Here is a 27394-nt window from a genome sequence, read left to right as displayed (position 1 = left end):
CAATTAACTTAGTGCAAAAGTTTAATTATAAATGACTACTATTTAAATAGCCTGTCGATGCACCAAAATTAACAAAAAAAAGGCATGTGCTAGTTTTAGCATTGCAGCGCATCACAACAATGTGTTAGCGTGCCTCGTAGTGTGCTGCAACTGCAGCCATGCATAGCTGTGAATCCAGCCTTAAAGTGGTTGTAAAGGCAGGAGGTTTTTACCTTAAAGTGGTGTAAACCTCAGACATGGAATATGAACAAAGCATATCCCTCTCTATTGTGTATTTGTGTCAATTAAGAGCACTAAGTGTCATTTCTGTCTTGCTTCATTCCTCTGTTATCAGCAGGACTCACTTTTGGCAAGTTTACCTGACATCAAGAGAAAAATGGTGACGAGGAGGGAGCTCCAGCTGATTGACAGCCTCCACTCTGTTGCTGTGTGCTGTGTGAAGGGGGGTCCCTTCCCTCCAATCAGCTCTCAGAGCTCACCTTACTGAGCTCTACAGAGTGTAACTTAAGCTCTCTGCCCCCCTTTTTTCTAACCGCTCACAAGCTTTATAAATTCTGCACTTTGAATTGATCTAGAGAAGAGAAGACAGCAGATAAACAGATACCACTTGTGTAGAAAGATCTGTTTCATCTTTGTATCACCTGAGGCCATTCACTTCACTTTTTAATGCATTCTCTGCATTAGTGTGAAAAACCTTTAATGATCAGCCCCCCCCCCCCTTTCCCCAAATACTTACCTGAGCCCAATCTCAATCCAGCACTGTGCCCCGAGAGCAGCACTCCACTAGCACAGACTCCAGTCACCTCACTCCCAGTGACTTTGTTGTCAATATTCATGGACATCAGGAGCTGTTCTTACTATACATACAAGCTTCTTTTAACCACAAGGTCTCACTCATTAATCCCCTGAGACATACAGGCTGAACCAATGGATTGAATGAATAGAAATTAACCAATTTCACCATCCACACACTTAATGTGGATGGGGGAATCACTCCCGCAGTACTATTGTGTTCTGATGGAAGGAAGCCTTCCCTTCTGTCAGAATACACTCAGTCAATCAGTGTTGCAGGCTATAGCAGGGAGCACTGATCATTTGGAAAAAAGCCTTACAAGTTGGTTGTACAGAAGTAAATTGGTAGATCAACTTCTGTACAACCACCCAGCCCATACATGGATCGAAGTTCAACCGTTCCCTATTGAACCGGCCGAATTTAGATCCACGTTTGGCTTCTTCTACTCTAACATTGTTCCAAAAACTGCATTTCAAGCGCCAAACACTTCTAAACGCGGTTACAGGTGTTTTTTATTTTTGGCTATTTTAAAGGAAACATTTTTTTTTTCAAACGCGACAAAGTGCTGCTAAACGCGGCATATAAATGCAGCAAAACTGACATTTTAAACGTGGGTTAAAATCTGTCAAGTTAAATCGTTCAGGAGAGGTTGTAAAAATGTCCCGTGCACATTAAGCCTAAAAGGTAAGAAGTGTAAAAAAAAAAAAAAAAACATTTTTAGGCATACTGTGTGACTGTCCTCCATGCTTCCCCATGAACTCATTTGGCGCCCCAAGTGCTGAGACCCATGGAAAGCCTACCCTGCCTGGGTTCTTCTGGGCTACATTAGGCACTTAGTTACAGGGTCACTTTATATACAGTGTAAAGAGAAAAAAATGCGCAACCAAAGAGTGAATGAAAATAATATTAAACAAAAATGGAAAATATGTGATAAATGTGAAAAAGGATGAAAAGGAACCAATGTATATTATCCACAATGTAGCAATTGGCTACTTGTAACTAAATATAAATACTGTGATTAAACACTTTATAATATTTAGTAATAAATCCAGAGACAATCTTATGCAATGTAGTCCATAGACTACTGTAAATTGTGGCACATGGACATAAAACTTCATAGGGCATCAAAGAAACCATGATTGTTTTCAATTCATCAATAATTATGGCAAACAGTTCCTTTCCCAGTCAATGCCTTCTATGGGGAAACGCGTCAGTGGGAGCTACAGCTCTTGACGTCACCACGCATCAGCTGGCTGGATCGAGCTACGGCTGTTTTGAATTTCTTGTATACCGTTCTTGTTGAATATCAGTGCCGATGGAAAAACTTTTGAATAAAACCTTTTTGAGTACTGCACCATCAAGCCTCTGTCACGTACCTGAGGGGAGACTGAAATGACGAGGTCGGCCTCTCTTGTATCTCCAGTCCAGGTCCCGCTGAGAGTGGAACAGAAGAAGCCAAGGGACAGGAGGCACACAAGTGCCTGCAGATGAAAGCCCGGGATCCTGTAGCAGGAAGTCGCAGCTGGTCGCAGGACTGTGGTTGTAGAGCAGGAAGTCGCAACTGGTCGCAGGACTGTGGTTGTAGAGCAGGAAGTCGCAGCTGGTCGCAGGACTGTGGTTGTAGAGCAGGAAGTCGCAGCTGGTCACAGGACTGTGGTTGCAGAGGCTGGTCAGATGGGAAGCCGAGTTCGTCAACAGGCGGGAAGCAGGCAGGGACGGGTCAGATGGGAAGCCGGGATCAGGAACCAAAGATCAGGTATAGCAAAGTTCAGAGCAGGATCAACGGGAGCCAAGGTCAGCAACGGGTAATCAGACAGACAGTGCGGGTTTCAGAGTAACGGAACAAAGCTCAAAGACCAGTCAGCACTGATCTGTTGCTAGAGCCCCTTTAAATAGGCTAACTGGCGCCAACTAGTGCTAAGGTGCGCTCATGCGTGTGTACGCCGCACACGTGCATGTGCATAGATGCCAGGGCCGCTGTTAGAAATCATGGGGCCCCATACAGCCTACCTGACGGGGCCCCATTGACCCCGCCCACAACCCATCCTGGCTCCGCCCATAACCCCACCCCTGCCTCCACGCTGTCAGGGCAGGAGGCAGGAGCTGGAACATTTAACATTTACAGCGCCCCACCAATCATAACTGCATCTGAATGGGAGAGATGTCAGTGTTTTGACATCTGTGCCCATTCAGTTTGTGTCTTCATACGGAGCTTTCAATCAGGTCTGCATGAAAAAGGACCTAATTGCAAAGCTTGGGTGAAAGGTTATGAAAGGAGAGTGGTTTGGGGGTGGTAAAAATGCAGCTTGGCTATGTATTTTTACTGTCCCTTCCCCCATCACATGTGTAAAAGTAGCATCTCACTATGTGCACATGGTCATTATCATTATGATGATCAGAGCACAGCAGGTGCTGTGTGGCTCTGTCAGTGTAACATGACTGTGTGATGCTGACTTTGTTATGGCTGTGCTGAGTTATAGTCTGTAACACACAGTACAGTCATATATCAGGAAAGTCAGCACCACACAGTCATGTTACACTGACAGAGCCATACAGCACCTACTGTGCCCTGATCATCATAATGATAATAACCATGAGCACACAGAGTCTAGGGACTGCACATGCTACAATAGTGTGACCTGTCAGTGTGTGTGTGTGTGTGCAGGGGACTGCTTGCCTGTGCACCACTGCCATTGGCCAGATTACTCCTGCTGCTCTGTCTGTCTCAGCCGTCCCAGTGATAAGTCCCTCAAGCTGCAGCACTTACTGGATGAAGGGAGCCGTATAACAGTAATATCCATCCGCCGGAGAGGCATACAGTGAGCAGGAAGAACTTTAGTTTGTGCAGGTATACTGAGAACAGCATGCGGCACAGCATTGTATCCCTGCACCCGAAAATAGAAAAAAAGTCCCTCTTCTGCTTTCACCTCCTGGGCCCCTCTGGTAACCTGATGGGGCCCAGGAAATGAATATATATTCCTTATATATGTTAGTAATCAAGTGGGTGCAGGTTAATATAGTTATTTCGTTTTTTTTTTTTTTTTTTTTTTTTTTTTTAGCTAGAAGTTAAAAGCTGCTCGGGCCCCCCCTGCTGGCCGGGCCCGGTACAACAGGGCTGGTTGTACTGCCCTATCAGCGGCCCTGTAGACGCGCACAGGCATCTGTGGCCCCCTTTGCACACGCGCACTAGCGCATGCTTGGTGATCTCTGCTGGTTCTTTTAGTCCCATGCGCGCGCGCATGTGCACAAGCGTGCTGGGCGCACAGTTCCCTTACAGCCTCTCTCTTCTATTCCATAATATACATCTTTGCATGGAGTGTCACCCCTGGAAGATCCAGTATACAATATTGCAGCAGTGCCGAGCCGGAATAGGAGGAAGGATTTCATTATCGCTGATCGTTTGAGTATTGATGAACAGAAAAAAATTAAGGCCAACCGTGCCACTTTCTAGATCAGGTGGATCTCAAATTATAGAGATCAAACGAACACACACAGAAAGGATTGCTCAGCAGAGGATCAAACGATCATCGATAACAAAATCTTTCCTCTTATTCTGGCTCGGCACTGCTGCAATATTGTTTTACTGGATCTTCTGGGGGGGGGGGGGGGGCACACACCATGAAAAGATGTATATTATGGAATAGAAGAGAGAGGCTTCATGGTACAGTACTCAAAAAGGTTTTATTCAAAAGTTTTTCCATCTGCACTGACATCCAACAAGAGCGGTATACAAAAAATTCAAAACAGCTGATGCGTGGTGAGGTCAAGACCTGTAGCTCCACCCGACGCGTTTCCCTGTAGAAGGCATCGACTGGGAAAGGAGCTGTTTGCCTTAATTATTGATGAACAGAAAACAATCATTGTTGTTTCTTTGATGCCCTATGAAGTTTTGTGTCCGTGTGCCACAATTTACAGCAGTGTATGGACTACATTGCATAGGATTGTCTCTGTATTTATTACTAAATATTAAGTGTTTAATCATACAGTTATATATTTAGTTACAAGTAGCCAATTGCTATATTGTTGAAAATATACATTGTTTCTTTTTCACCCTTTTCACATATTTTCTATTTTTTATTTAATACTATTTTCATTCATTCTTTGGTTGTGCATTTTTTTTCTCTTTACACATTCTTATGAGCTGGATATTCTGGTTTTATTAGATGCTGCACCTTTTTGTCCGAAAATAAATTTTTGTATATTTGCATCGTTTTCTATATACACTCAACTGAGGTTCAGCAAAGATTCTCCTTTATTACTTTATATACACACATGCGGTACATTCATTCTGTGCCATTTTCATTAGTGCCCGGATACAAGGCTAAGGTCTGCTGTGGGGGAATACTCAACCTTAAGTCTATTCTTATGCCCGTACACACTATCAGGTTTTCTGCTGATTTTTCCTTCAGATTTACCAAAACCATGTAGTGCAAGGGCCTGCCTGATTGCATACAAATTGAAACTCCTAAGGTTTTACCTCATATTATATGGTTTTGGTAAATCTGAAGGAAAAACTCAGCAGAAAAACTCATGTGTGTATGGGGCTTTAGAGATGACTGTAGACCATGTAGACTTGCACTGCAATTGTTCTCCAGGTTACCCTTGGTTGTACACCTCCTCTGTTATCAGCATTTAGGAGGGACACCCTGAGCCAATGTCTACATTCACCTGTCCAGCATTTTCCATTAGAATTCCCCAGTAGTGGAGTGGGCCCCGCCATGCACTTAACTCTTGAACTTCTGTACCTCTGTACAGGATAGGAAACCTCTGGGTGCAATCTGCTCCTGTTGCTATTGGAGACAGACAGCTGGTGGAAGGAGTGCTGACATCTCCCTCACTACTAGAGGCAGTGCCACATATAAAAGGTCACGCTATCAGCATGCTGCTTGTTACACTCCTATTACTCTTGGCAACTACTTATGTCTTCACATTACTCCTTTCCACAACAATACTTTCATTCTCCAATGTGTTACACTAGATGAAATACGTGTGTGTTGGTTACACACAATACACCTTTTTAGTAACTTCAGACCAGACAAAGGACAACAATTCAATACTTTAATTAAGAAAGGTGCAAATTAGACATCTCACAGTCCAACACACAAGGCATTATTATTCCTAATTCTCTAACTATAACTACAGGCTGTGTGCTGCCCAGGCATACCTCCTGCTAAAGTATAGTTCAGCAATAACAGTCCTTTAGAGGCACTCTCACATAGATGTAAATCCTTTAGTGGCACACTCCAGTGCTGGTGTCTTCATGGCGAACCCCAAGTTATAAATCTCTACATGTGGCAGTGGTGAACGACATCCTTCTGCTGCCCTGGGTCTCATCTTCCGTCTTGCAACCCAACACTGCACTGAAACTCTCTCCCAATGTTCGGGACTCACTGAGCCGGACCACTTACCCTATTTATATCTCACAAAACAACTGGGCTGGACCCAGGCAAGAACCCACCAAAAAGAACAAGAAACTGAGCGTGGTATTAACTCCTACTCTCCCGGCCGGGACAGCTCCTAACTATTTCAACCTGCCTACAAACATGCTGACCAGAGGAGACGGCAGAGACCTGACCTCATTGGGGTAGGAAGGTGACCAAACTGTTTTGTTTAAAGCAGAACTTCACTCTTTCAATCAACATTGACTATTTTTAATCCTTATGCTGTTAGCATTCTTAAATAGATTTGTACCATATTTACTTGTTTTAACCCTTTTTGTTTTATATTTCTTCAGTTACTTCCTGGTTTCCAGGTCTAGGCCAAAACAATGTCATACATTCCAGCAGTCTTCAGGAGACAAAGAGGAGTTTTCTCAGCTAAGCATGCCCTCCTGCCTGCATGCCTAAGCCAAGGGCAGATGGATTCCACTGAGTAAATGCTACATGCATTATCTGCCCTTACTCAAGTTGGCCATGGCCAGAAATACTAGGAAGGTGATTTCAAAGTGATTTCTCAGCAAAATAAATCATGAATACGTGAATGAATGGGTGAGATTACTTTGATGATTAAAAATGAATTAAACAGCATTTTTGGTGCTCAGATGCAGTGTAGTTCCTCTTTAACTCTAATAGAAAAAAGTCAGGTCACCAGGATGACTATGCCATAGCTCCCAGCTGTCCCTGATTTCGAGTGACTGGATTTGGAACAGAGTTCAATTTACTAAGGCTATTTTCACACTGAGGCGTATTTCAGGCGCTAAAGGGAGAAAAATAGTGCCTGTAAAGCACCTTAAAAATGCCTCCCCTGCAGCCCCAGTGTGAGAGCCCGAGTGCTTTCACACTGGAGCGGTGCGCTTGCCGCATCTTGGGGCGTTGTGGGAGCAATAAAAGAAGCAATATTTACCAGCACTTTTTTTTAAATTTAATTTTATTTTTCTTTGCGAGAAATACCGCATAATCTTTATTTTTTATTAATTGGACTTGCTTTACCACATGCAATGATTTATGCAAATTAGTCACATGACTGTGTTATCGCATTTGTTAAACGTTAGTGAATTGAACCCAAAGTCCCTCTGTGCCTGTTTCCTACTCATTTGTCCCTCATTTTGGTCTGATCTATATAGAGGTTTTCCTAGTGCTAAACCTTTCATCCAATTTCTAAATTGCTGCATTTGCAAATGTCAAAAGCCAGTGTAAACGAACACTAGTGGTAAAAAAAAAAAAAAAAGCACTTGTTTACGTAATACATTTTTTGGTATAATTTAAAAAGGGGTGTGGCGGGGGGCGTGTCATATGCCTACATATTTCATATTTTTGCTAAAAGGTGTCCCTTGTTCCCATCGCAAAAAAGTGGGAGATATGACTTTGCTGTCTTGCTGGGCTATGTAGATCTGAGGACTGATTGGACACAAATCTTTTGGCAGGTAAAACTGTGATTTCGTTTAATGATCTACTGTATTTAGCTGTTTGCTTAGAGTTCAGCTTTTAAAATAATAAAAATTGAACATTACGTTAATAGTTTTCTTTTGAACATGAACCTTCTACTTTTTTTTTTTTTCTAGGGTAAAAAAGGTGGAGTGTCAGGTTAATGATTCCTGCTGTTGAACAATGCTCAGACCCAGAGGCTGCATAGTACATACAGAGTCCTGTTTATGTTAGGAGGACATGCTGCCTGTCACACCTCCTATCCCCTGCTCAGGTCTTCGGTGTAATTGTCACTTTTGTCGCTCCAAGGTGTGGCGCACACACTGTCCCTTGGTTACAGTGACCTAATCAATATTTATGGCAATCAGCTGATTGTATTCCCGCCCCGAGCTGTGTGTACTCTAGGCAGATCAGGTCCTCGTCACCCATTGCAGGCAACACATCATTCTACACTGCACAGACAGAATGTACTGGGGAGGTCAAAGGTGACCACAGCAAACTGGTGCTGGGTGACTGGACTGGTTTCCATAGTCAGGTCTGCCCGCAGGTACATGCAACATGCCTTCCATCCAGACCAGGAAGAGGATCGGAGTCTGTCTGAATGAGACAAAGAGAAGGAAACTCAATTTTCACGTATTTGAAGAACTCTGCAGGTAAGTCTCTATCTCATGTTACCTGGGTGTGCGACACACTTGCTGTCTTATAATGGCGGATAAGGTGCATTGATATGCGTTGCCTATTATTTCTATTTCTGGCTGAGCCTGGGTATCTAAACTCACCACCCTCAGCGTGTTAATCATTAGGTACTACAAAACTTTACGGGGTATTGTTATTACAGGGTTAATCCACCCAAAACAGATATTTTTATTATTATACAGGATTTAAATAGCGCCAACAGTTTGCGCAGCACTTTACAATGTTAGGACAGACAGTACAATTACAATATAATTCAATACAGGAGGAAGCAGAGGGCCCTGCTCGTAAGAGCTTACAATCTGGGAGGGAGGGTCAAGTGATACAAAAGGGTAAAAAAAACTGTGGGGGATGGTCTAATGAAAAAAAATGAAAATACAGTTGTTACGTGGAGTCAAAATAGGCTTCTCTGAAGAGAAAAGTTTTCAGGGGTCCCCTAAAAGTGGATAGATTTGGATATTGTCTGACAGATTGGGGTAGGGAATTCCAGAGGATGGCTCTGGAAAAGTCCTGGAGGTGACTATGGGAGGAGGTGATGAGGGAGCTAGAGAGCAGGAGGTCTTGGGAGGAACGAAGAGGGTGATTAGGTTGGTATTTTGAGACCAGGCTAGTGATGTAGCTGGGGACAGAGTTGTGGATGGCTTTGTAAGTTATTGTTAGTATTTTGAATTTAATTTGTTGGGCGAGTGGCAGCTAATGGAAGGGTTGGCAGAGAGGGGTAGCAGACACTAAGCGATTTGTACGGTGGGTGAGTCTGGCAGCAGCATTCATGATGGACTGAGTCTATGTAAAGGTCTATGTAAAGGTAATCCAATGAGGAGGGAGTTGCAGTAGTTGAGGCCAGAGATAACCAGGGAGTGAATCAGGAATTTTGCGGTTTCATTGGTTAGAAAGGGACGTAGTTTGGAGATGTTGCGGAAGTTGAGGCGGAAAGCTTTGGCAAGGGATTGGATGTGGGGCCAAAAGTAGAGTTCAGAATCCAGGATAACACCTAGCACGCTGACATGTGGGGATGTATAGATGCTTGTGCCATTGCTATTGACAGAGAAGTCAGGGGAAGAGGCACGTGGGGGACAGTTTTGTCATTTAAAGGGGTTGTAAACCCTCATGGTTTTTCCCCTTACTGCATTCTATGCAATAAGGGGGAAAACCTTCTGTAGTTCTGCAGCCCCCCAGCCCCTCCATTTTACTTAACTGAATGCTGTCATCCTCCAGCCGGGAACAAGCACATCAGATCTACCTGGTGTCTCGTGTCCTGATTGGATGGATGGATAGCAGTGCAGCCATTGGATCCCGCTGCTGTCAATCAAATCTAATGACGCAGCGCCAGGGGGTGGGGCCAAGTCCTGCATTCTGTGTGGACACAGATGCAGGACTCGGGAGCACGCCCGCATGGGTGTCCACCTTAGGATAGCCTTCTCCAACGTGGACACTTGATCCAAGGCTTTTTTCAGCGGGAACCCAGCAGTTCCGGCACCTCCAGCAGTGACTGTATGTAAAGGCAAGGGGTGCTTGGGTATGCTGCAGGGTCTATTGATGCTGACTACTGGGGGATCTATTCTGGCTGAAGGGGATCTATTTTTGCAGAAGGGTCTATTTTTACTGGTGGGTGCCTACTGTTGCTGGGGGTGGGTCTTATTTTGCTGGGGGGCAGTTATTGCTGGGAGAGATCTATTGTTAAGGGAGGGGTCTTTTGTTGCTGCCTGCTGAAGAGGCTATTGATTCTGGCTGTAGGGAGATCTATTATTGCTGTCAGGGGGTACTTTGTTTTGGGTGGTCCATTGCTGTTGGGGAAATCTATTGTTGCTGGAGGGGGCTGTATTGTTACTTTGCTACTAGGGACCTATTTTACAGATTTTTCCTGTTATCATTAACAAATTCCATACATATTACATATCACCACAAAATGTTACTTGATTCTGTATTCTCCAAAAGGGCAATGAGAGGTGGATAGTAAGGGTGGAACCACGGAACGGAGCTTGGAAGTGGGTAGGGGCAGAAAAAAGGGGCAACTCAGAAATGGAGAGTTCCTGCCCTATTCTCTGAGTAAAAACGCCACAGTAGATCTCACTTTCTGGGGTATCCAAGTCATAGAAGAAGCCAAAGGCTGACTCAGCTCACTAGTTTTTGGGTGGGCTGGTTTTTGCTGTTTTCCAATGTGCTCTTCAATTAATGCAAATGTAAAAAGATCAAGGCAGCATTAATGTGTATTTAAACCCTTGCGTTGTAAAACAATCTATTCAGTTTATACAGAAATGAAAGGCAACACATTTGTATATATTTAAAAAAAACATAATTACACTGTTTCCCCTTTTTTTTTTAATAAGTGTTCACATACCCTATGTTCTCAGCCACATAAAGAGCTCAGAGAGGTAGAGGAGGTAAGAAACATCAGTACACTGGTCTGATTTGATTTCACACAAAGGAAGCAATATAAAGGGAACAGAAGTCTTTTCCATACAAGTACATGGTAAAGCAGGCACAAAGCTGGAAAAATAATAATAATTATTATTATTATACAGGATTTATATAGCGCCACCAGATTGTGCAGAGCTTAACAAAATGAAGGCAGACATTACCGTTGTATTACAATTTGGTACAAAAGGAATCAGAGGGCCCTGCACGGTAGAGTTTAAAATCAAGGAAAATTAAATGTTGGGTTTATATAAAATGTAATATTTTTTAATATATTTAATATTTAATATAAAATTTAATATATGAAAGTATTTAAAACTGATTGGCATTAAAAAAAAAAAAAGATATCTATGTCATGTATGGATGAGGTTACAAATCAGGTCCAATGAGAGGGAAAATTCCAGGGTCAAGTTATGGAAACCTGGGACTGTGTGTATTATTAAAGTGTATCTAAACCCAAGAAGAAAAACTTAATATACGGCAGCTAGTCCTTAGATATGGTGGCTGCATTTGGTTTTTTTTTTTAGGATTTTTTCCTTTGCTTTTCACAGGGTAACAAACTTGCTGTCCTAGAGTGACAACATCCACTCAGTACTGTATCCATAGAGAAGCAGTTTTGTCACTCTAGGACTCCAAACTATGACCCGAAGACCAGATGTGGCCCTTTGCTTGCCTTTAACAGGCCCTTGAAGCACTTTTCCTTCCACTGACACCAATAATGGGGCATCATTCCTGCTACTGACATCAACAATGGGGTACTATTTCTCCCATTAACACTAACAATGGGGCACTATTCCTCAAACTGACAACAATAGGGCACTATTTATCCCACTGACACCAACAATGGGGCACTATTTCTCCCACTGATACAAACAGTAGGGCACTATTCCTCCCACTGACACCAATGATGGGGAACTATTTCTCTCATTGACACGGACACCAATGATGGGGCCTCCCCCTAATACTAATGATGCATTGTTTACTCCTACTTACACTAAGACAATTCCACAGTCCGCCCCCCCCCCCCGCCCCCCTCCCCAACTCTGGAGTAAACTGGCCCTTTGCTTAGAAAGCTTAGAGAACCCTGCTCTAAGACACCAAGTTCAGATCACTTTTCAGAGTCATTTGACAGATGAGAAGGCCATGTGGCGTTTTTTTAGCACGCGTTTTACCCCATAATTGCCGCACAAACACCAACTGTGTACAAGGCAGGCATTTTCGGCATTTTTATTCGCTCGATTGGAATGCGTACTGCGGGCAAGGCCTGTTGGACAATTTTTGCCACAGGCACAAAGCATCACGACCATGGCATGTGAACACCCCTCTCCACAGCCTATGCAGCTTAAAGTGGTTTTAGACCTAGTTACGACACCATTACCTACAGGTAAGCCTATAATAAGGCTTTTACTTTGCAGGGGGAAAAAAGAGGATGTAAAACCCATCAGGGTTAAGGGGGGCACTAAAAACACATCTCCACCGTGTGTTTTTAACACCCCCCAGGCTAAGGCCCCTTTTACAGGGGTGCCTTCCATTTTGATCTTTACACTGATCTGATGCTGATAATAGCAGAGCGGGCAGAGGACAAATTTGTGTCTGCTCAGCCTATGCAGCATGGACATAACCCAAGCCCACTCTGCTTGATGGGCGGTTGGGTGAAAACGGGCTCCTCTCTCTGTTTACACCCAACTGCCCTCCGATCCGATCCACCTATATGGAGGATAACAGATCCCCATCTGTTTGTTTTTAGCAGACTGGATTGGGTTGGAGGTAGGTGGGTATAAGTGGACCCAAGTCTGTTTGCACCTGCCGGTCCATAGGGGTGAGTGGACCGCCTGATCAGGTCCGCCTGAAGAACCGACAGCTGGAATATTGATCAGAACAGTAAGGGCCGGTTCACACAGCGATGCGATGCGAGGTGACACGGCACGCCTCGCCTCGCTCCCGCAAGTCGCCCCCATTCAGTACTATGGAACCGTTCTGAGAGGAGCGACTCGAGTCGCTCCGACTCAGAAAAAAGGTTCCTGTACTACTTCTGGGCGACTTCGGGGGCGACTTGCATTGACTTCTATACAGAAGTCCTCTGCAAGTCGCCGCTGAGATCCCCGCAGGTCGCGGCGAGGCAAGTCGGAGACGCCTCGCCGCGCCTCGCTGTGTGAACCGGCCCTTACGTGAAAGGGGCCTTAATGAGCCTTTAGGTGACTGTACCATTCTCACCGAACAATTTTATCATGTGCCTGGATCTACATTACGGTGGATGTACATTACAGGACTGGATATAGAGTGGTATTTAGAAACCAGAACATGTCTAGTTTATGTGATAATACTTATGTATGTATCTGTGTTTTTGTCTTTATAATATACTTTATTCATCGCTCTCTCCTTTCTTTCTAGGAATCACGGCTATGATGTGACAGAGGTGAGTGTGTAGTGGAATATTCTCCTTTTTGTTGTCCGATCAGAATGTGACAGCCAAACCTGAACATACTAGTGTAACGCGCCCTCCCCCCACCCAGACATTCCTGCCGCAGACAATACAGGGGAATCCGATGACCTCATCTTCCAGTAAAATACTTTTTTTTGACAGATTTCATTAATGGAGTTAGCTGAAGCTGGGTTTTAGGCTGGATTCACACCTATGCAGTTTTAGTGCTTTTTGCATTTTGCAGATTTGCACTACAGTCCATTTAACATGGTTTTCTATAGAACATGATCTGTAGTGCAAATCTGCAAAATGCAAAAAGCACAAAAAATGCATAGGTGTTAATCCAGCCTCACACCAGTAGAATTATGAACTAAAGGTCATAAGAAAGTTATCTGCATATTTCAGGCTGCATTCACATCTGAGCGTTTTCAGCTCAAAAAGTTTGTAAAACGCCCCAAAAAACGCCTGAAAAAACGCTCAACAAGCAAAATCCCATTCATTTCAATGGCACCTGAGCGTTTTGTCACCTGAAGTAAAACGTCTGAAAAATTCCCTAAGCTCGGAGCTTCTTTGTAACAGATTACAGCCGCTTTTCTGCCTTTCACATTGGTGACCTGTACAAAATCGCGACAAAAACGCGTTAAAAAACATGGCGAAATCTCGGTAAAAACGCCCAACTTTGAAACGCTCAGATGTGAATGCAGCCTGAATGTCAGTCGAATGTCTTTGTTTGCTTTTAACATTCGATTTCGGAAAGAATGGACTTTACTGAATGAAAACCACATAGATTTAAGAAAACATTTCAATCCTGCTGAATTTTCTTGTCACTTTAGTCAAAAGATGAACGTTGATATGACCCCACTAATGATTAGAAAAACTAACAAATGTTCTTACAATGAAAAATGTTAAACAAAATTCTACTAGTGTATACCCAGCTTAGGAGTGTTATAAAGGGATGAAGCTATTCTGTGCTCTCAGAATCAGTTATTTCAGGTAGACTGTTAATCTGTCTAAAAATGGGCATACATGTTGCAATCAGATTTTACAGTCTTTGTACAATTCATTTATATTTCAAGGAATTACTGGTAAAGTGAGGACCTAACTACGTGACCCTTTTAATCCTTAATCCCTAACAGGCAAGTTCTTGCACTAGCTGTTTGTGGCTGAACGAAAAAAAATGATTCATCAATGGCCCGCTTTTATCACTTAAGCCGGCATGGATTAAATGGAGGGATACATGGATTAAAATTTGGCCTGTTCAGCAGGGATCAGCCGAATTTCAATCTATATGTTGGTATAGAGAATTCGATCTACTGATTGAATCCCGTTCAGCTGACCTGTCGGATAAAAACTGATCTATTGCCTGCAGCACTGATCTGTGTATTCTGACAGCGGAGGAGTCTCCCAGCTGTTAGAATACAGTAGCACAAGGAGAAGGATTCCCCCATCCACCACAGATGTGTGGATGGGGAAATCATTTCAGTTTTTTTACCTTCAGCCCACCGGTTGAAGGAAAACAAATGAACCATGTATGTGTGGCCGGCTTTACTGAGTATGCAGCCTCTTTATCTCTCAGGCTATGTTCACACCGATCCGACACGAAAGTCCTCCTGGACCATACCAGGCCACAGGCCTTCAACATGGGGGGTGGGTGCTTTGGTGTGGGGGGCTCTGCTCCCCCACCCAAAGTACCTTGTCCCCATGTTGTAATGGACAAGGGCCTCTTTCCGACAACCCTGGGTGGTGGTTGTGGGGGTCTGCGGGCAAGGGGGCTTATTAGAATCTGGAAGCTGAAATTAGGCTGAAATTCGCTCCATGTATGGCAGGCAGGTTTGTCGCTGTGGAGGAAGAGTGGGGAGATTTTCTTTCCCTGTCAAAACTATGGAACCCGCAGAGTAAATTCTGTCCCTGATTTAGAAATTTGCAAGAAAAGTTGAATTCCTCTGTTTGATATGGGTACTTCTATGTAACAATGTAAAAATAGGCTTTCCAGTTTTTTGGGAAATCATTATTAAGTACAGGTTACACTTTGAAAAGTTAATTCTTTCAGGTAAAATGCAATAGTAGTTATTCAGTTGTAGAAATATATTTGCAAATCTGATGCCTGTGGGACCTTGTTATTGCTCTGATTTTAAAGTGTATCTAAACTAAATAAAAATAAATGTAAAATAAATTTAAACATTTAATATATTGCCGTTTACAAATCTTTACATGTGGTGGCTGCATTACTTTTCTCTTTTTTTTTCAGGCTTCTAAATGTTTTTACTCTTACCTGGGGGTCCTGTTTGTAACATACTTCCTGACCTAGGCTGATGACACCCTAGGACAGTAAATGTGGTAGTGTGAGCAAGGTGCAGCATGGTAGGGTGGGCAATAAACAAACAAAATCCAAGTCAGGCAATAAGGTTATATTATAGAAAGGTTCAACACAATTTTTTCAGGCTCAGCAGGTAGGCACACAGTCACTGCAATGGGGAGAAAAATGCGGAATTCCTGGTCCACACCCAAAGGGGAGTCTTCTTGAAGAGAGGTAGACGTAGTTCCTGCACTTTCCTCTACTCCTCTAACCTTTCCTACCTCTAAGCACTGTCCCTGCCAGATGTGGATCCTGTCCCTGCACTAGCCACTGCATTAATTCAGAAGCAGGGTCTTAAATGAACTCTCCCTGACCCAAGATGGCCACTGGAGTCACATTTGGATCCAGCGTTCAAACGGGGAGGAAGTTATAGAGGAACCAAGTTCCTCACAACTTCCTTCCCCTCCTGCATTGACGCTTCGGTCGAGCGCCACCTGCAGTGGGGAGTACAGACTACACCTGCCTACAGTTGGACTAAAGAACATCCTGATTCTTGTCACTATAACAAAGGAAGAGGTGTACTGTAGTCTACAGTGCTAAACTGGGCAGGGATGATAACACTGCTTGAGAAAACACTGTATAGACCTCAAAAAAGTTATTGGCCCACTGGATTTCTGGCCATGCACTGCTCAAATTTCAACCACTTCCTGATGAACAGCCAAATCTCGCTCTGTGGGTAGGTCCACCAGAACCCTCTCATCCGGTATCCATTTGATTGAAAAATCAAAGGAACTGGGCAGATATGGTTGAGAAGTGGCTGTATTTAATCATATGCATCTGCTGTTGAGGTATTCTGACAGCTGGCAACAGTGGCTTATAGCTGCTGAGGAAGTTTTGTCCATCCAGGCTCTATAGCTGAATGGAGGCATCTGTTAAATTATTTTTGTTCATCCTTAAGACACAGTGGAAAGTAGTTTGTATGGGCTACAAAATTTCTTTAACATTTTAAATAAACTGCAGTTGAATGTGACTATCTATTACTAGATAGACCATAACCTACTACTGCTAGATAGACCATAACCTACTACTACTAGATAGACCATGATCTACTACTGCTAGATAGACCATGATCTACTCCTGCTAGATAGACCATGATCTACTACTGCTAGATAGACCATGATCTACTACTGCTAGATAGACCATGATCTACTACTGCTAGATAGACCTTAACCTACTACTGCTAGATAGACCATGATCTACTACTGCTAGATAGAACATGATCTACTACTGCTAGATAGACCATGATCTACTACTGCTAGATAGATCATGATCTACTACTGCTAGACAGACCATGATCTACTACTGCTAGATAGACCATGATCTACTACTGCTAGATAGACCATAATCTACTACTGCTAGATAGACCATGATCTACTACTGCTAGACAGACAATGATCTACTACTGCTAGATAGACCATGATCTACTACTGCTAGATAGACCATGATCTACTACTGCTAGATAGATCATGATCTACTACTGCTAGACAGACCATGATCTACTACTGCTAGATAGACCATGATCTACTACTGCTAGATAGACCACGATCTACTACTGCTAGACAGACCATGATCTACCACTGCTAGACAGACCACGGTCTACCACTGCTAGACAGACCACGATCTACCACTGCTAGACAGACCATGATCTACCACTGCTAGACAGACCATGATCTACTACTGCTAGATAGACCATGATCTACCACTGCTAGACAGACCATGATCTACCACTGCTAGACAGACCATGATCTACTACTGCTAGATAGACCATGATCTACTACTGCTAGATAGACCATGATCTACCACTGCTAGACAGACCATGATCTACCACTGCTAGACAGACCATGATCTACTACTGCTAGATAGACCATGATCTACTACTGCTAGATAGACCATGATCTACTACTGCTAGACAGACCATGCCCGGGATAAATAAGAACATTGACAGACTTTTATTGAAGTACTCAATGGATGCTCTAACTAAATATAAATGTAATTTGTATACAGTTAATAAAAAGTATCTGTAGACATGATACAATCTCCATACAATTTCTGTCTAGAATGATCATGGAATGAACATACCAGTTGGGTTTAAGTGTTTTTTGTCCTTTGGAGACATACATGGCACCAAACCTATCTCCAGACAAATGTAGATCCTTTCTGTGAGATCAATGGGCCAGGGATTATCTGAAAATATTAGTGGTGGTCCACAGACATAAGATGATTTCTTCTCACGTCCTTCTTCTTATGTTGTGTTTTAAACAGAGTGAAATGTCATCATTTGTTTCTACAAGTACCTTATCATATTGTCTATCTTGCATTTTTCTAGGTTGACCTCACTAAGTGCCTGAATAATCAAGGGCCCTTTGACCTAATTATCCACAAGTTATCGGACCTCCTGGTGGAGGCCGGTCAGGACCTCCCTTCCCATCACCTTGTCCAGAGGCTTCAGGTACACTTGAAAACATTCAATTAGTATTGCTTTTTTTAACTCTTGATAATGTTAAAGCAGTGTTAATCCCACATGTACACTGTTATTATATTACAGCTCACCAATTCTTAGATGTGATGACTGTACTAGTTTTGCTTTTTTTTAGGCTTTCTTTGTTCTATTTTCATCTGGTGATCCAGCCAGTAAATCTGTTGTTTTTGGACAGAAAAGCTCTCTTGCAGTTACAGGGATGAGACAAAACCATTTAACCTTGGCAGGGGTGCTTAAAATGATTATATATTTGTGTAATGCCTTTATCCCAAAAGGAAAAAAAATAATGTTTGCTGCAACTGAGTATAAAATATTAGCAGAAATTCAGCTTCAATGTGTCAGTGTATTTAAATCTGCTAATATTTCTAACACTCCGATCCCCCTAGAATGACAATGCTAACTGACAAACGGACAGGCTGACAATGCTGTTGTCTGCTGTGCCCCCTGTTCTCCTTCATCCAGAGTGGAGGCACTCTAATACAGGAGGTGTGTTACTGGCCAGATCGCCAGGTGAAAAAAAAAAGGAAAAAAGTATAAAAAGAAAACAGCCACAACATCTAATGATTAGTAAGCTGCAATATATAAAATTTTTTGTTTTGGGTTTAATACCACTTTACAGCTGAAATTCAGATTTTCATACATTTTACATAGTTCATTACATAGTTTGTTTTGGCCAAGCTATGTGAGGCCGCTGGATGTGCGGTATAAACTGCATGTAGCTGAGGCCACATACAGCACTGTGTTCTGGGTTTGGGCCAAGACTTCCAGTCTCATACCTGGATCACATTAGAGTCTATCTCATCGGTGCTCAGCCATTCAGATAAATCGATGTATTCTAGCAATGAATACAAAGCTTCCTTTAATTGGAGTCAGAAAGGTGGGCTGATGATGTCACAACCTCTGACTCAGCTAATCAGAGGAAGCTTTGTATTCATTGCTAGCAGGGATGTCCTTCATATTGATTGGACTCTGGGCAAACATTTTTTTAGGCCCATCTGAATTCACTTACCAACTATTTGCAGGCAGCGCAGGCTCAAGGGGCAGCTGCTTTTGGGCCCCACAAAAATAACTGGGCCCGGGGCAGCTGCCCCTTTTGCCCTGTGTTAAAGATGGCCCTGATTGATAGAATACATTTTTTTCAGCCCCGGAAGATTTTACCCCCTTCCTGACCAGAATTGTTTTGTGATTTGGCACTGCACGTTTTAGCTGACAATTGCGCAGTCATGTGACGTTGTACCCAAACAAAATTTACATAATTTTTTTCAAATAAATAGAGCTTTCTTTTGGTGGCATTTGATCACCTCTGCCGTTTTTATTTTGTGCGCTATAAACAAAAAAAAACAGTGACAATTTTGCAAAAAAAAGCAATATTTTTTACATTTTGCTATAATAAATATCCCCCAAAAATATATAAAAAAGCTAATTTCTTTCTCAGTTTAGGTGGATATATATTCTTCTACGCATTTTTGGTAAAAAAAAAATCACAATAAGCGTACATTGATTGGATTGCGCAAAACTTATAGCGCCTACAACATAGGGGATAGATTTATAGCATTTTTATTATTATTTTTTGTTTATTAGTAATGGCGGCGATCCGCGATTTTTATTGTGACTGTGATATTATGGCGGACACATTGGACACTTTTGACACTATTTTGGGACCATTGTCATCTATACAGCGATCAGTTCTATAAAAATGCACTGATTACTGTGTAATTGACACTGGTAGGGAAGGGGTTAAACATTAGGGGGTGATCAAGGGGTTAAGTGTGTCCTAGGGAGGTGTTTTAACTGTAGGGGGGATGGTCTACCACTAACATGACAGTGATCATTGCTCCCGATGACTGGGAGCAGTGGATCTCTGTCATGTTGCTAGGCAGAACAGGGAAATGTCTTGTTTATAAAGGTATCTCCTCGTTCTGCCTCTCCTCACCCCAATCGAGGGCTGCCGGCGAATATTGAGTTCACGGGACCCGCGGGCACACTCCCGCGGTGTGCGGTGGGCACACACGCCCGATAGGATGGCAAATTCAAAGGGACGTACAGGTACGCCCATTTGCCTGCCTGTGCCATTCTGCCGAGGTACATCTGTGTGCGGCGGTCAGCAAACGGTTAAATGGCTGAGCGCTGATCAGATAGACTCTATTGTGTTCTGGGTATGAGACAGGAAGTCTTGGCTCAAACCCAGAACACAGTGCAGTATGCTGTATGTGGCCTCAGCTAGATACAGTTTATACCGTACATCCAGCGGCCTCACATTTTAGTAAGGGACATAGTTTGATTGGGCCACCTTGGCCAAATGTCCCATGTAAAGTGTATGAAAAACTGGAGTTCAGCTTTATGCTGCTTACACCTCACAATCTCCCCCAATATAATGAGTGTGAAGATATCTGACCATAGGTTAACATTTTGCTGTCTCATAATACACAGTTAACATTGATTTTAGTCCTTCTCTCTCCTCTGTGATTGCCTCCTAATTATGTCATTATCACCCTTAGGGATTCAAAAAATGATGCTCAAATTGGGAGCATTCCTTGTAAATATTGGGTAGGTTATGGTCTCCCTCATTAAAGAGCAACTTTAATAAAGAAAATAAAAAACCTCCTTTCAATAGTTTAAAAAGGTCCAGCTGTAAAATCTTATACAACAGATTGGTCATGATATAATTGTCCATCAAACAAATTTTAAATATCAGCACCCAGTTGCTGTTGTAAACCACAAGCAAACAATATAGATAGAGCAATATAAGGTAATATCTCTGCCAAGTTCTTTTTGCTCTCTGTGTCCCATTTCCTTCACTTCCTTTCTCAGATACAACATTAAGAGTTGATCTCTTCATGGTGAGAGGAAATCCTCTTGTAGGCTCAGTTCACATTATTGCTGGCCGTGCATCCCGCGTTTGCTCTGGTACGGCAGCCCAATTATTTGAATGGGCTGCTGCGCCACGTTAAACACACAATGAAGGTGCATGGACCTTTTTAAAAACGTGGCCACAGAGAAACTGCATGGTATTTGTTCCCGCGATCACTCTGCAGGCTGAGATGTGCCATTCAGAATAAATGTCAGCCCCACGTGTCTTGAAAGAGCAGAGCGATTCGGCTGCAGGTGGTTGCAGGTGTGGGAATCTGTGACTCCTGCACTCACAACCAGACTGCATGGCCTGCCCTAGTGTGAACCAAGCCTTTGACAGTTGTCAGTGTCCTATTAAATTATTTCCCATTTTGATAACAACTCAAATTTTTTTTAAAATGTTGTACCAAGTGTAATTAAAGCAAATAGAGAGGGTCCATCTCCTCCAGCAGGGACAAAAACTGAAATAAAAACCTGACGGGGGCCCTAACCCTTCAACATTTTATCCAAAAATGTAAAAAAAAATGTCCTTATATACTCTTTAAAGCGGTAGTAAACTCTGCTTTTTATCTTGTATCTACAGGTAAGCCTATTATAAGGCTTACCTGAAGGTATAGTAAAAATATCCTAAAATTGCACCATTTAGGAGATACATTGCCTTGAAAAAGTAAATTTTCCACATTTTGTCATGTTACAACCAAAAATGTAAATGTATTTTATTGGAATTTTATGTGATAGACCAACACAAAGTGGCACATAATAGTGAAGTGAAAATTATAAATGGTTTTCAATTTTTTTTACAAATATCTGAAAAGTGTGGCGTGCATTTGTATTCAGCCCCGCTTTACTCTGAGACCCCCTTAATAAAATCTAGTGGAACTAATTGCCCTCAGAAGTCACCTAATTAGTAATGAATAAACAGAGAAAAAGCACTCACATTGCCTGATCCGCGAATATTGGGAACATAAAGAAAAAAAAGGAATTCAAAGAAAACCTGTGGTCAGACTTTAATGGCATAACAAACACTAGGAGTACAAAAAATAATTGTAACATTTATTGAAAAATACATAAAGTATAAAAACCAGAGACATGAAAGAAATAATAAAAATCACATATACAGATAAGAATCGATAGATGATGTCAGCCCTAATGCGTCCGATGCATTAGGGCTCACATCATGTATCGATTCTTATCTGTATATGTGATTTTTATTATTTCTTTCATGTCTCTGGTTTTTATACTTTATGTATTTTTCAATAAATTTTACAATTATTTTTTGTACTCCTAGTGTTTGTTGTGTCTTTAAAGTCCGACCACAGGTTTTCTTTGAATTACTTATTTTTTTCTTTATGCACCTAATTAGTAAATAGGTGAGTGTAATTAAAAAAATAAATAAATAAATATCCCAGGCTTTGAAGATCTCATGGAGCACTGTTCAATCCATTATCCGAAAATGGAAAGAGTATGGCCCAACTGCAAACCTACCAAGACATCGCCATCCACCTAAACTGACAGGCTGGGTAAGGAGAGCATTAATCAGAGAAGCAGCCAAGAGGCCCATGGGAACTCCGGAGGAGCTGCAAAGATCCACAGCTCAGGTGGGAGAATCTGTACACAGGATAACTATAAGTTGTGCACTCCACACATCTGGCCTTTATGGAAGAGTGGCAAGAAGAAAGCCATTATTGAAAGAAAACCATAAGAAGTCCTGTTTGCAGTTTGCGAGAAGCCATGTGGGGAAGGTGCTCTGGTCAGATGAGACCAAAATCTTACTTTTTTGGCTAAAAGCAAAACGCTATGTGTGGTGGAAAACTAACACTGCACATCACCCTGAACACACCATCCCCACCATGAAACATGGTGGTATTGGCAGCAGGGACAGGGAAGCTGATGGATGGAGCCAAATACAGGGAAATCTTGGAAGAAAACTTGTTAGAGTCTGCAAAAGACTTGAGACTAGGACGGAGGTTAACCTTCCAGCAGCACAACAACCCTAAACATACAGTCAGAGCTACAATGGAATGGTTTAGAAGATCAAAGCATATTCATGTGTTAGAATGGCCCAGTCAAAGTCCAGACCTAAATCCAATTGAGAATCTGTGGCAAGATTTAAAAATTGCTGTTCACAGATGCTCTCCATCTAATCTGACAGAGATTGAGGTATTTTGCAAAGAAGAATGGGCAAAAATGTCACTCTTTGGATGTGCAAAGCTGGTAGAGACATCCTCAAAAACACTTGCGGCTGTAATTGCAGCAGAAGGTGGTTCTACAAATTATAGACTCGGGAGGCTGAATACAAATGCACACCGCACTTTTCACATATTTGTAAAAAAAATTGAAAAGCATTTATCATTTTCCTTCCATTTCACAATTATGTGCCAATTTGTGTTGGTCTATCACATAAAATCCCAATAAAATACATTTACGTTTTTGGATGTAACATGACAAAATGTTGAAAATTTCAAGGGGTGTGAATACTTTTTCAAGGTACTGTATTTACATGTGTAGCAGCCAGTAACATCACCGGCGCATGCACACTGCACTCTAAATGGACGGCACACTCGAGTCTGTTGTCCATTGAGAGAGCTGTCATGGTGTGACATCATCGCGGCTCAGCCATTGAAATGACCGGAAGACCGAGTGAAGATGGAATCCTGGTCATCCATTTTTTTTGGTGCAGTGCATCTTAGCACATCATAACTATACCTGCAGGGGAACAGTTTTTTTTAACATGATTTACTACCACTTTTTTTTTTAAAAAGAAGCCCCTAGTCCTAAAAATATAGAAACTGATCTGCCCAAATTTTGAGTTAATCCACTGGAAAGGTTTCTACAGCTTAAACTTGCTAACCTGTGTTTCTTATGCTCCCTCCAGCACCTCTGCCACACAATTTGTCTTCTTTTTGTACTTGTGCTAAGATCTAGTAAGTTGTTGACCATCTGTTAATGACAAAGGCGTGATATAAAAGCATGCTTTTTTGGAGCAGTTTTTTTTTTTCAAGTGGTTATTTTGGCATTTACAGGTTTATCTAGATACACATCCATTTACCATCCTCCTGGACCCTCTTCCAGCTCTGCATACATTGCTCGACCGCTTCCAGTCCTACCACCTCTTGCGCAGCCTGGAGTCCCGCAGCCAAGGTCAGGATCAAGGCAAGGGTGTAATAAGGGGAGGGCAGAAAGGGTGACTACCCAGGATTCATTGAGGATCTGGGAAAAAATATCACATTAGTTTGAATAAAAGTGTTGACATCAACCCTGGAAAAGGCTGGAATCCCTATGTTGCAGGGTATGAAGGAGACTGTACATCTGAAGATCATAGCCTGGTCCAGGGCTGCTGTTAGCTCCATACAGTCTATCTGACCTCCGCCACAAGAAAATATCAAATAACATTTTCGTTAATCTGCCATGGCCACAATGCTGTGCTTTGCAGCCATGGCAGAAATTAAACCCTCATCGATCAAGACCAATTAAATTTAATAATGCCGCTCTGCAAGAACCCTGCAATGCGCTAGTGCAGGGTTAAAGCAGGTGGCAAGGAGGCAATGCCTCACCGCTTGTCAAATGCTCTCTGAAGAGTGGTCCGAATTCTCACTGCTCTTTAGAGAGCAAAAAACATTTGAAAAAAATCTTTTTTTTTTTTTTTTTTAGAATTGATATTTTGTTACACTTTTTTTTAATTATTCTTTTTTTTATTTGACATTTTTTAACTGCCCTCTTGGGGTCTTTTGGTGAAATATCAAGGGTATAAACAGACCACTGATGTCTCACATATGAGACAAAGGGACTGAGGACTGAGCCTCAGCTGCATTCAACATTGAACGAACAGGAAGCGCTCTGAGGCTTCCTGTTCATTCACAGTTTACTATGCTTCAGTGATAACTAAAAATACTGTGCTGTGCTAACTCTTTAGTTATTTGTGAATAAGCTGATATCACTTACTGTGCCTGCAGCTGGTTTTTATAATTACAGTATTTTTGTTTGGTTTATTTGACCACTTGCACAGTCTACTATTTCTTTTTTCTTTTTATGACTAAGTGATGATTGCACACAGGAGTGATTGATACTGATCGACCACTATGTTCATTCAGGAAAGGAAGAGGTTGGTAAATATGATATGTTTACCCCGCTCCCCAACTCCCCCTTCCCTCCTGCTCTCCATCCTGCAACAATCCCCCTGTGTGCCTGTAGCAGCCAGTGGGGGAGAAGAGGAGGGAAGGAAGGGAGGAGAGCACACAGAGGAATCTGACAGCAGGGAGTGCAGATCCTAGAACTAATCCCCCTGCAGCACAGCAGGAGGGGAGGGAGAAAGGAGTAGAAGCTGGCAGTGCTGTAGGGGGATCCACAAGTGTCAGTAATAAACAGTACCACCGGCCCTCCTGAACAGATGGGGCCCAGGCCCAGTACAGGAGGGGCTGACTGTACTGCCATATAAGCGGCCCTGGCTGGGTCATCCTAAAATCAAAAAAGTGGTTCACCTCTGTTTGAGTAACGAAAAAAAAAATAATGAAATACACAAGGAAATGCTGCAAGAGTATAAGAGTATCAGTGAAGCCACATAGGATATTTGCATAGGAATGAATGAAATGTATTTGAGACATTCCAATATAGTTTAGAAAGTAAACATTGTATGGTGCTGTACACAATGGAAACCAACCCACACATTAAAAAAACAGTTTTTGTTTTGAGATAAAAAAAACAGTTTTAGCATGTGGGCTGGTGTCAACGAGCCCTAACCTTTCATACATTTTCTAAACAATTGGATTTGTTACTTTGATAAGGCAATATAAGGAAATGCAATGGTGAAAAAGACACCTAGTGCTTCCCAACCAAGGTTACGTGGAACCCAAGGCTTCCTCCAGAGTTTGTTCGGGGTTCCTTGAGCAATGAGCAATTTCTGCCTCTCTGATAAGTTCTTACTGACACCATTGATCTTTTTAGCTATCTGTAAGGGGGTAATTCTTCCCAATGACCACAAGTGTAAGGAGCATTCTTCCCACTGACCATCACACTGATGTATCATGGATTGTAGATATAACCATTTTTAGCAGGTGTTCCCTTAGACCAGAGAGTCCCGCTCTGTTGAAAAGGTTGATAAAGGCTGGTATAACCATTAATCATTCTTTCTGATTGCATAGCTGGGGATGTCGTGTCCTTCGCCTAAAGACTTAGTGCAGAAAGATGTCTTTCTTATCTTGGAAAGTTGGGGGATATGTACTGTATTCAAACTTCATGTAATTGCTTCTTAGGCAAGGACTGCATGGGTATTTCTTATATATAATTAACTAACCCCTACATTCCTGACAATGGGAGAGCAGAAGAATGATCAAATTAGGAGAGCCAGGATCCAGCACCCTCTTAAACAATGTGTCTGTTCCCACTTTCCTCCAACAGAAGATATTGACTGACAGCAATACCTGCTCAGGTATTTCAAGAAGAGGTGGTGGAAGTGTGGCTACAGACAGGTGCCTAAAGTATAACTATACTCATCTCCACTCCAGTGATATGGTGTCCTAAAGCTCCCTCACCAGGTTCGCGATCATCGACCGTTTTGATTGGCCGGGGTGAGATGACATCACTCCTCTGCATGCATGAGAGTTCACCAATCTTGGCAGAGGCCGAAATTCCACAGTGAGCTGCATGTGCATAGCTCAGTGTACAGTGCCGACAGGCATGTAAGAAACTTTAATGCAGAAGATACCGAGTATGTCTCTTCTGCATTAAAAATCCTGCCTGTACACACAATTTTTTTTTTGCTAGTAAAGTTTCACTTTACAAATTTACCTTATTTACCTGATAGCGGTACCTCCGTAAGGCCACCTGTCACCCTGCCCAGCCCGGCATTCACTTCCAGACACTCCAAGATAATGAACAATCCATCAGTTTTGTTTTTTTGTATTTTATTGAGGGATTAGAACTTGGATGGGGTTAAGGAATTCATGGGACAACTAGAAAATTATTCTTGCATGGTTTGGGACATTTCAGATATTCTCCTTCTGCACAACATGTGTTGCAGGCTATCTCTCCTTTTCCCTCCAGCACAACTCTTCAGGCTCAGCTAGCACATGGTTGGGCCTGACTCTGGTTTCAGCCAAGACTTAGCAAAGTTGCATTATTACAGCCAGGGACCCCAGGCCCTTTAATGTAGCAACAAAAATAGGAAAGTCTTTAGTGTAACTGACCTTGGTGGACTACTGATCCCAGTCAGCCCTTTGCAAGCTCTGACAGCCCTCCTGACTGCAGCGGCCTGACTTCACTGCCAGTAACATCACAGTCTCTCCCGCTGGCTCTGCATCCACCTCTGACTGCAACACTCCCAGTCCTCTCCGGCATGCCCTCCCAGCTCTCCCGACTGTGCCTGCCACTCGTCGACACCTGGTGGATCCCTCCTGGAGACTTGCCCAGCAGTATCCCCCACTGCCCCCTCCTGCTCCTATTCAGGACACCCCTTGGGCTGTGTGGTGTTCCTGTTCAGCTCTGAGCCCCTGGCCCAAGGTCACCCCCCCCCCCCAGACTGGGGGGC

The 27394-nt window shown here is 42.6% G+C and overlaps 1 protein-coding gene across 1 annotated transcript in view; it reads left to right on the top strand.

Moving 5' to 3' along the window:
• Nucleotides 1-7549: 7549 nt before the first annotated feature.
• LOC143981911 (inositol-tetrakisphosphate 1-kinase-like) overlaps nucleotides 7550-27394 on the top strand; it is a 41940-nt gene continuing 22095 nt past the window's right edge. Inside the window, exons 1-5 of the mRNA XM_077480152.1 lie at nucleotides 7550-7655; nucleotides 7794-8309; nucleotides 13156-13180; nucleotides 17869-17991; nucleotides 23895-24012. Of these exons, the coding sequence (XP_077336278.1) occupies nucleotides 8215-8309; nucleotides 13156-13180; nucleotides 17869-17991; nucleotides 23895-24012 (361 nt within the window). The 5' untranslated portion in view covers nucleotides 7550-7655; nucleotides 7794-8214. The remainder of the gene's footprint in view (nucleotides 7656-7793; nucleotides 8310-13155; nucleotides 13181-17868; nucleotides 17992-23894; nucleotides 24013-27394) is intronic.

Source organism: Lithobates pipiens, unplaced genomic scaffold (genome assembly GCF_037356315.1).
Source record: "Lithobates pipiens isolate NorthernLeopardFrog02 unplaced genomic scaffold, aLitPip1_a1.2 Scaffold_1, whole genome shotgun sequence".
Classification (NCBI taxonomy): Eukaryota; Metazoa; Chordata; class Amphibia; order Anura; family Ranidae; genus Lithobates; species Lithobates pipiens.
The sequence above is the reverse complement of the archived record's forward strand: the minus strand, read 5'-3'. Positions and strand labels throughout refer to the sequence as shown.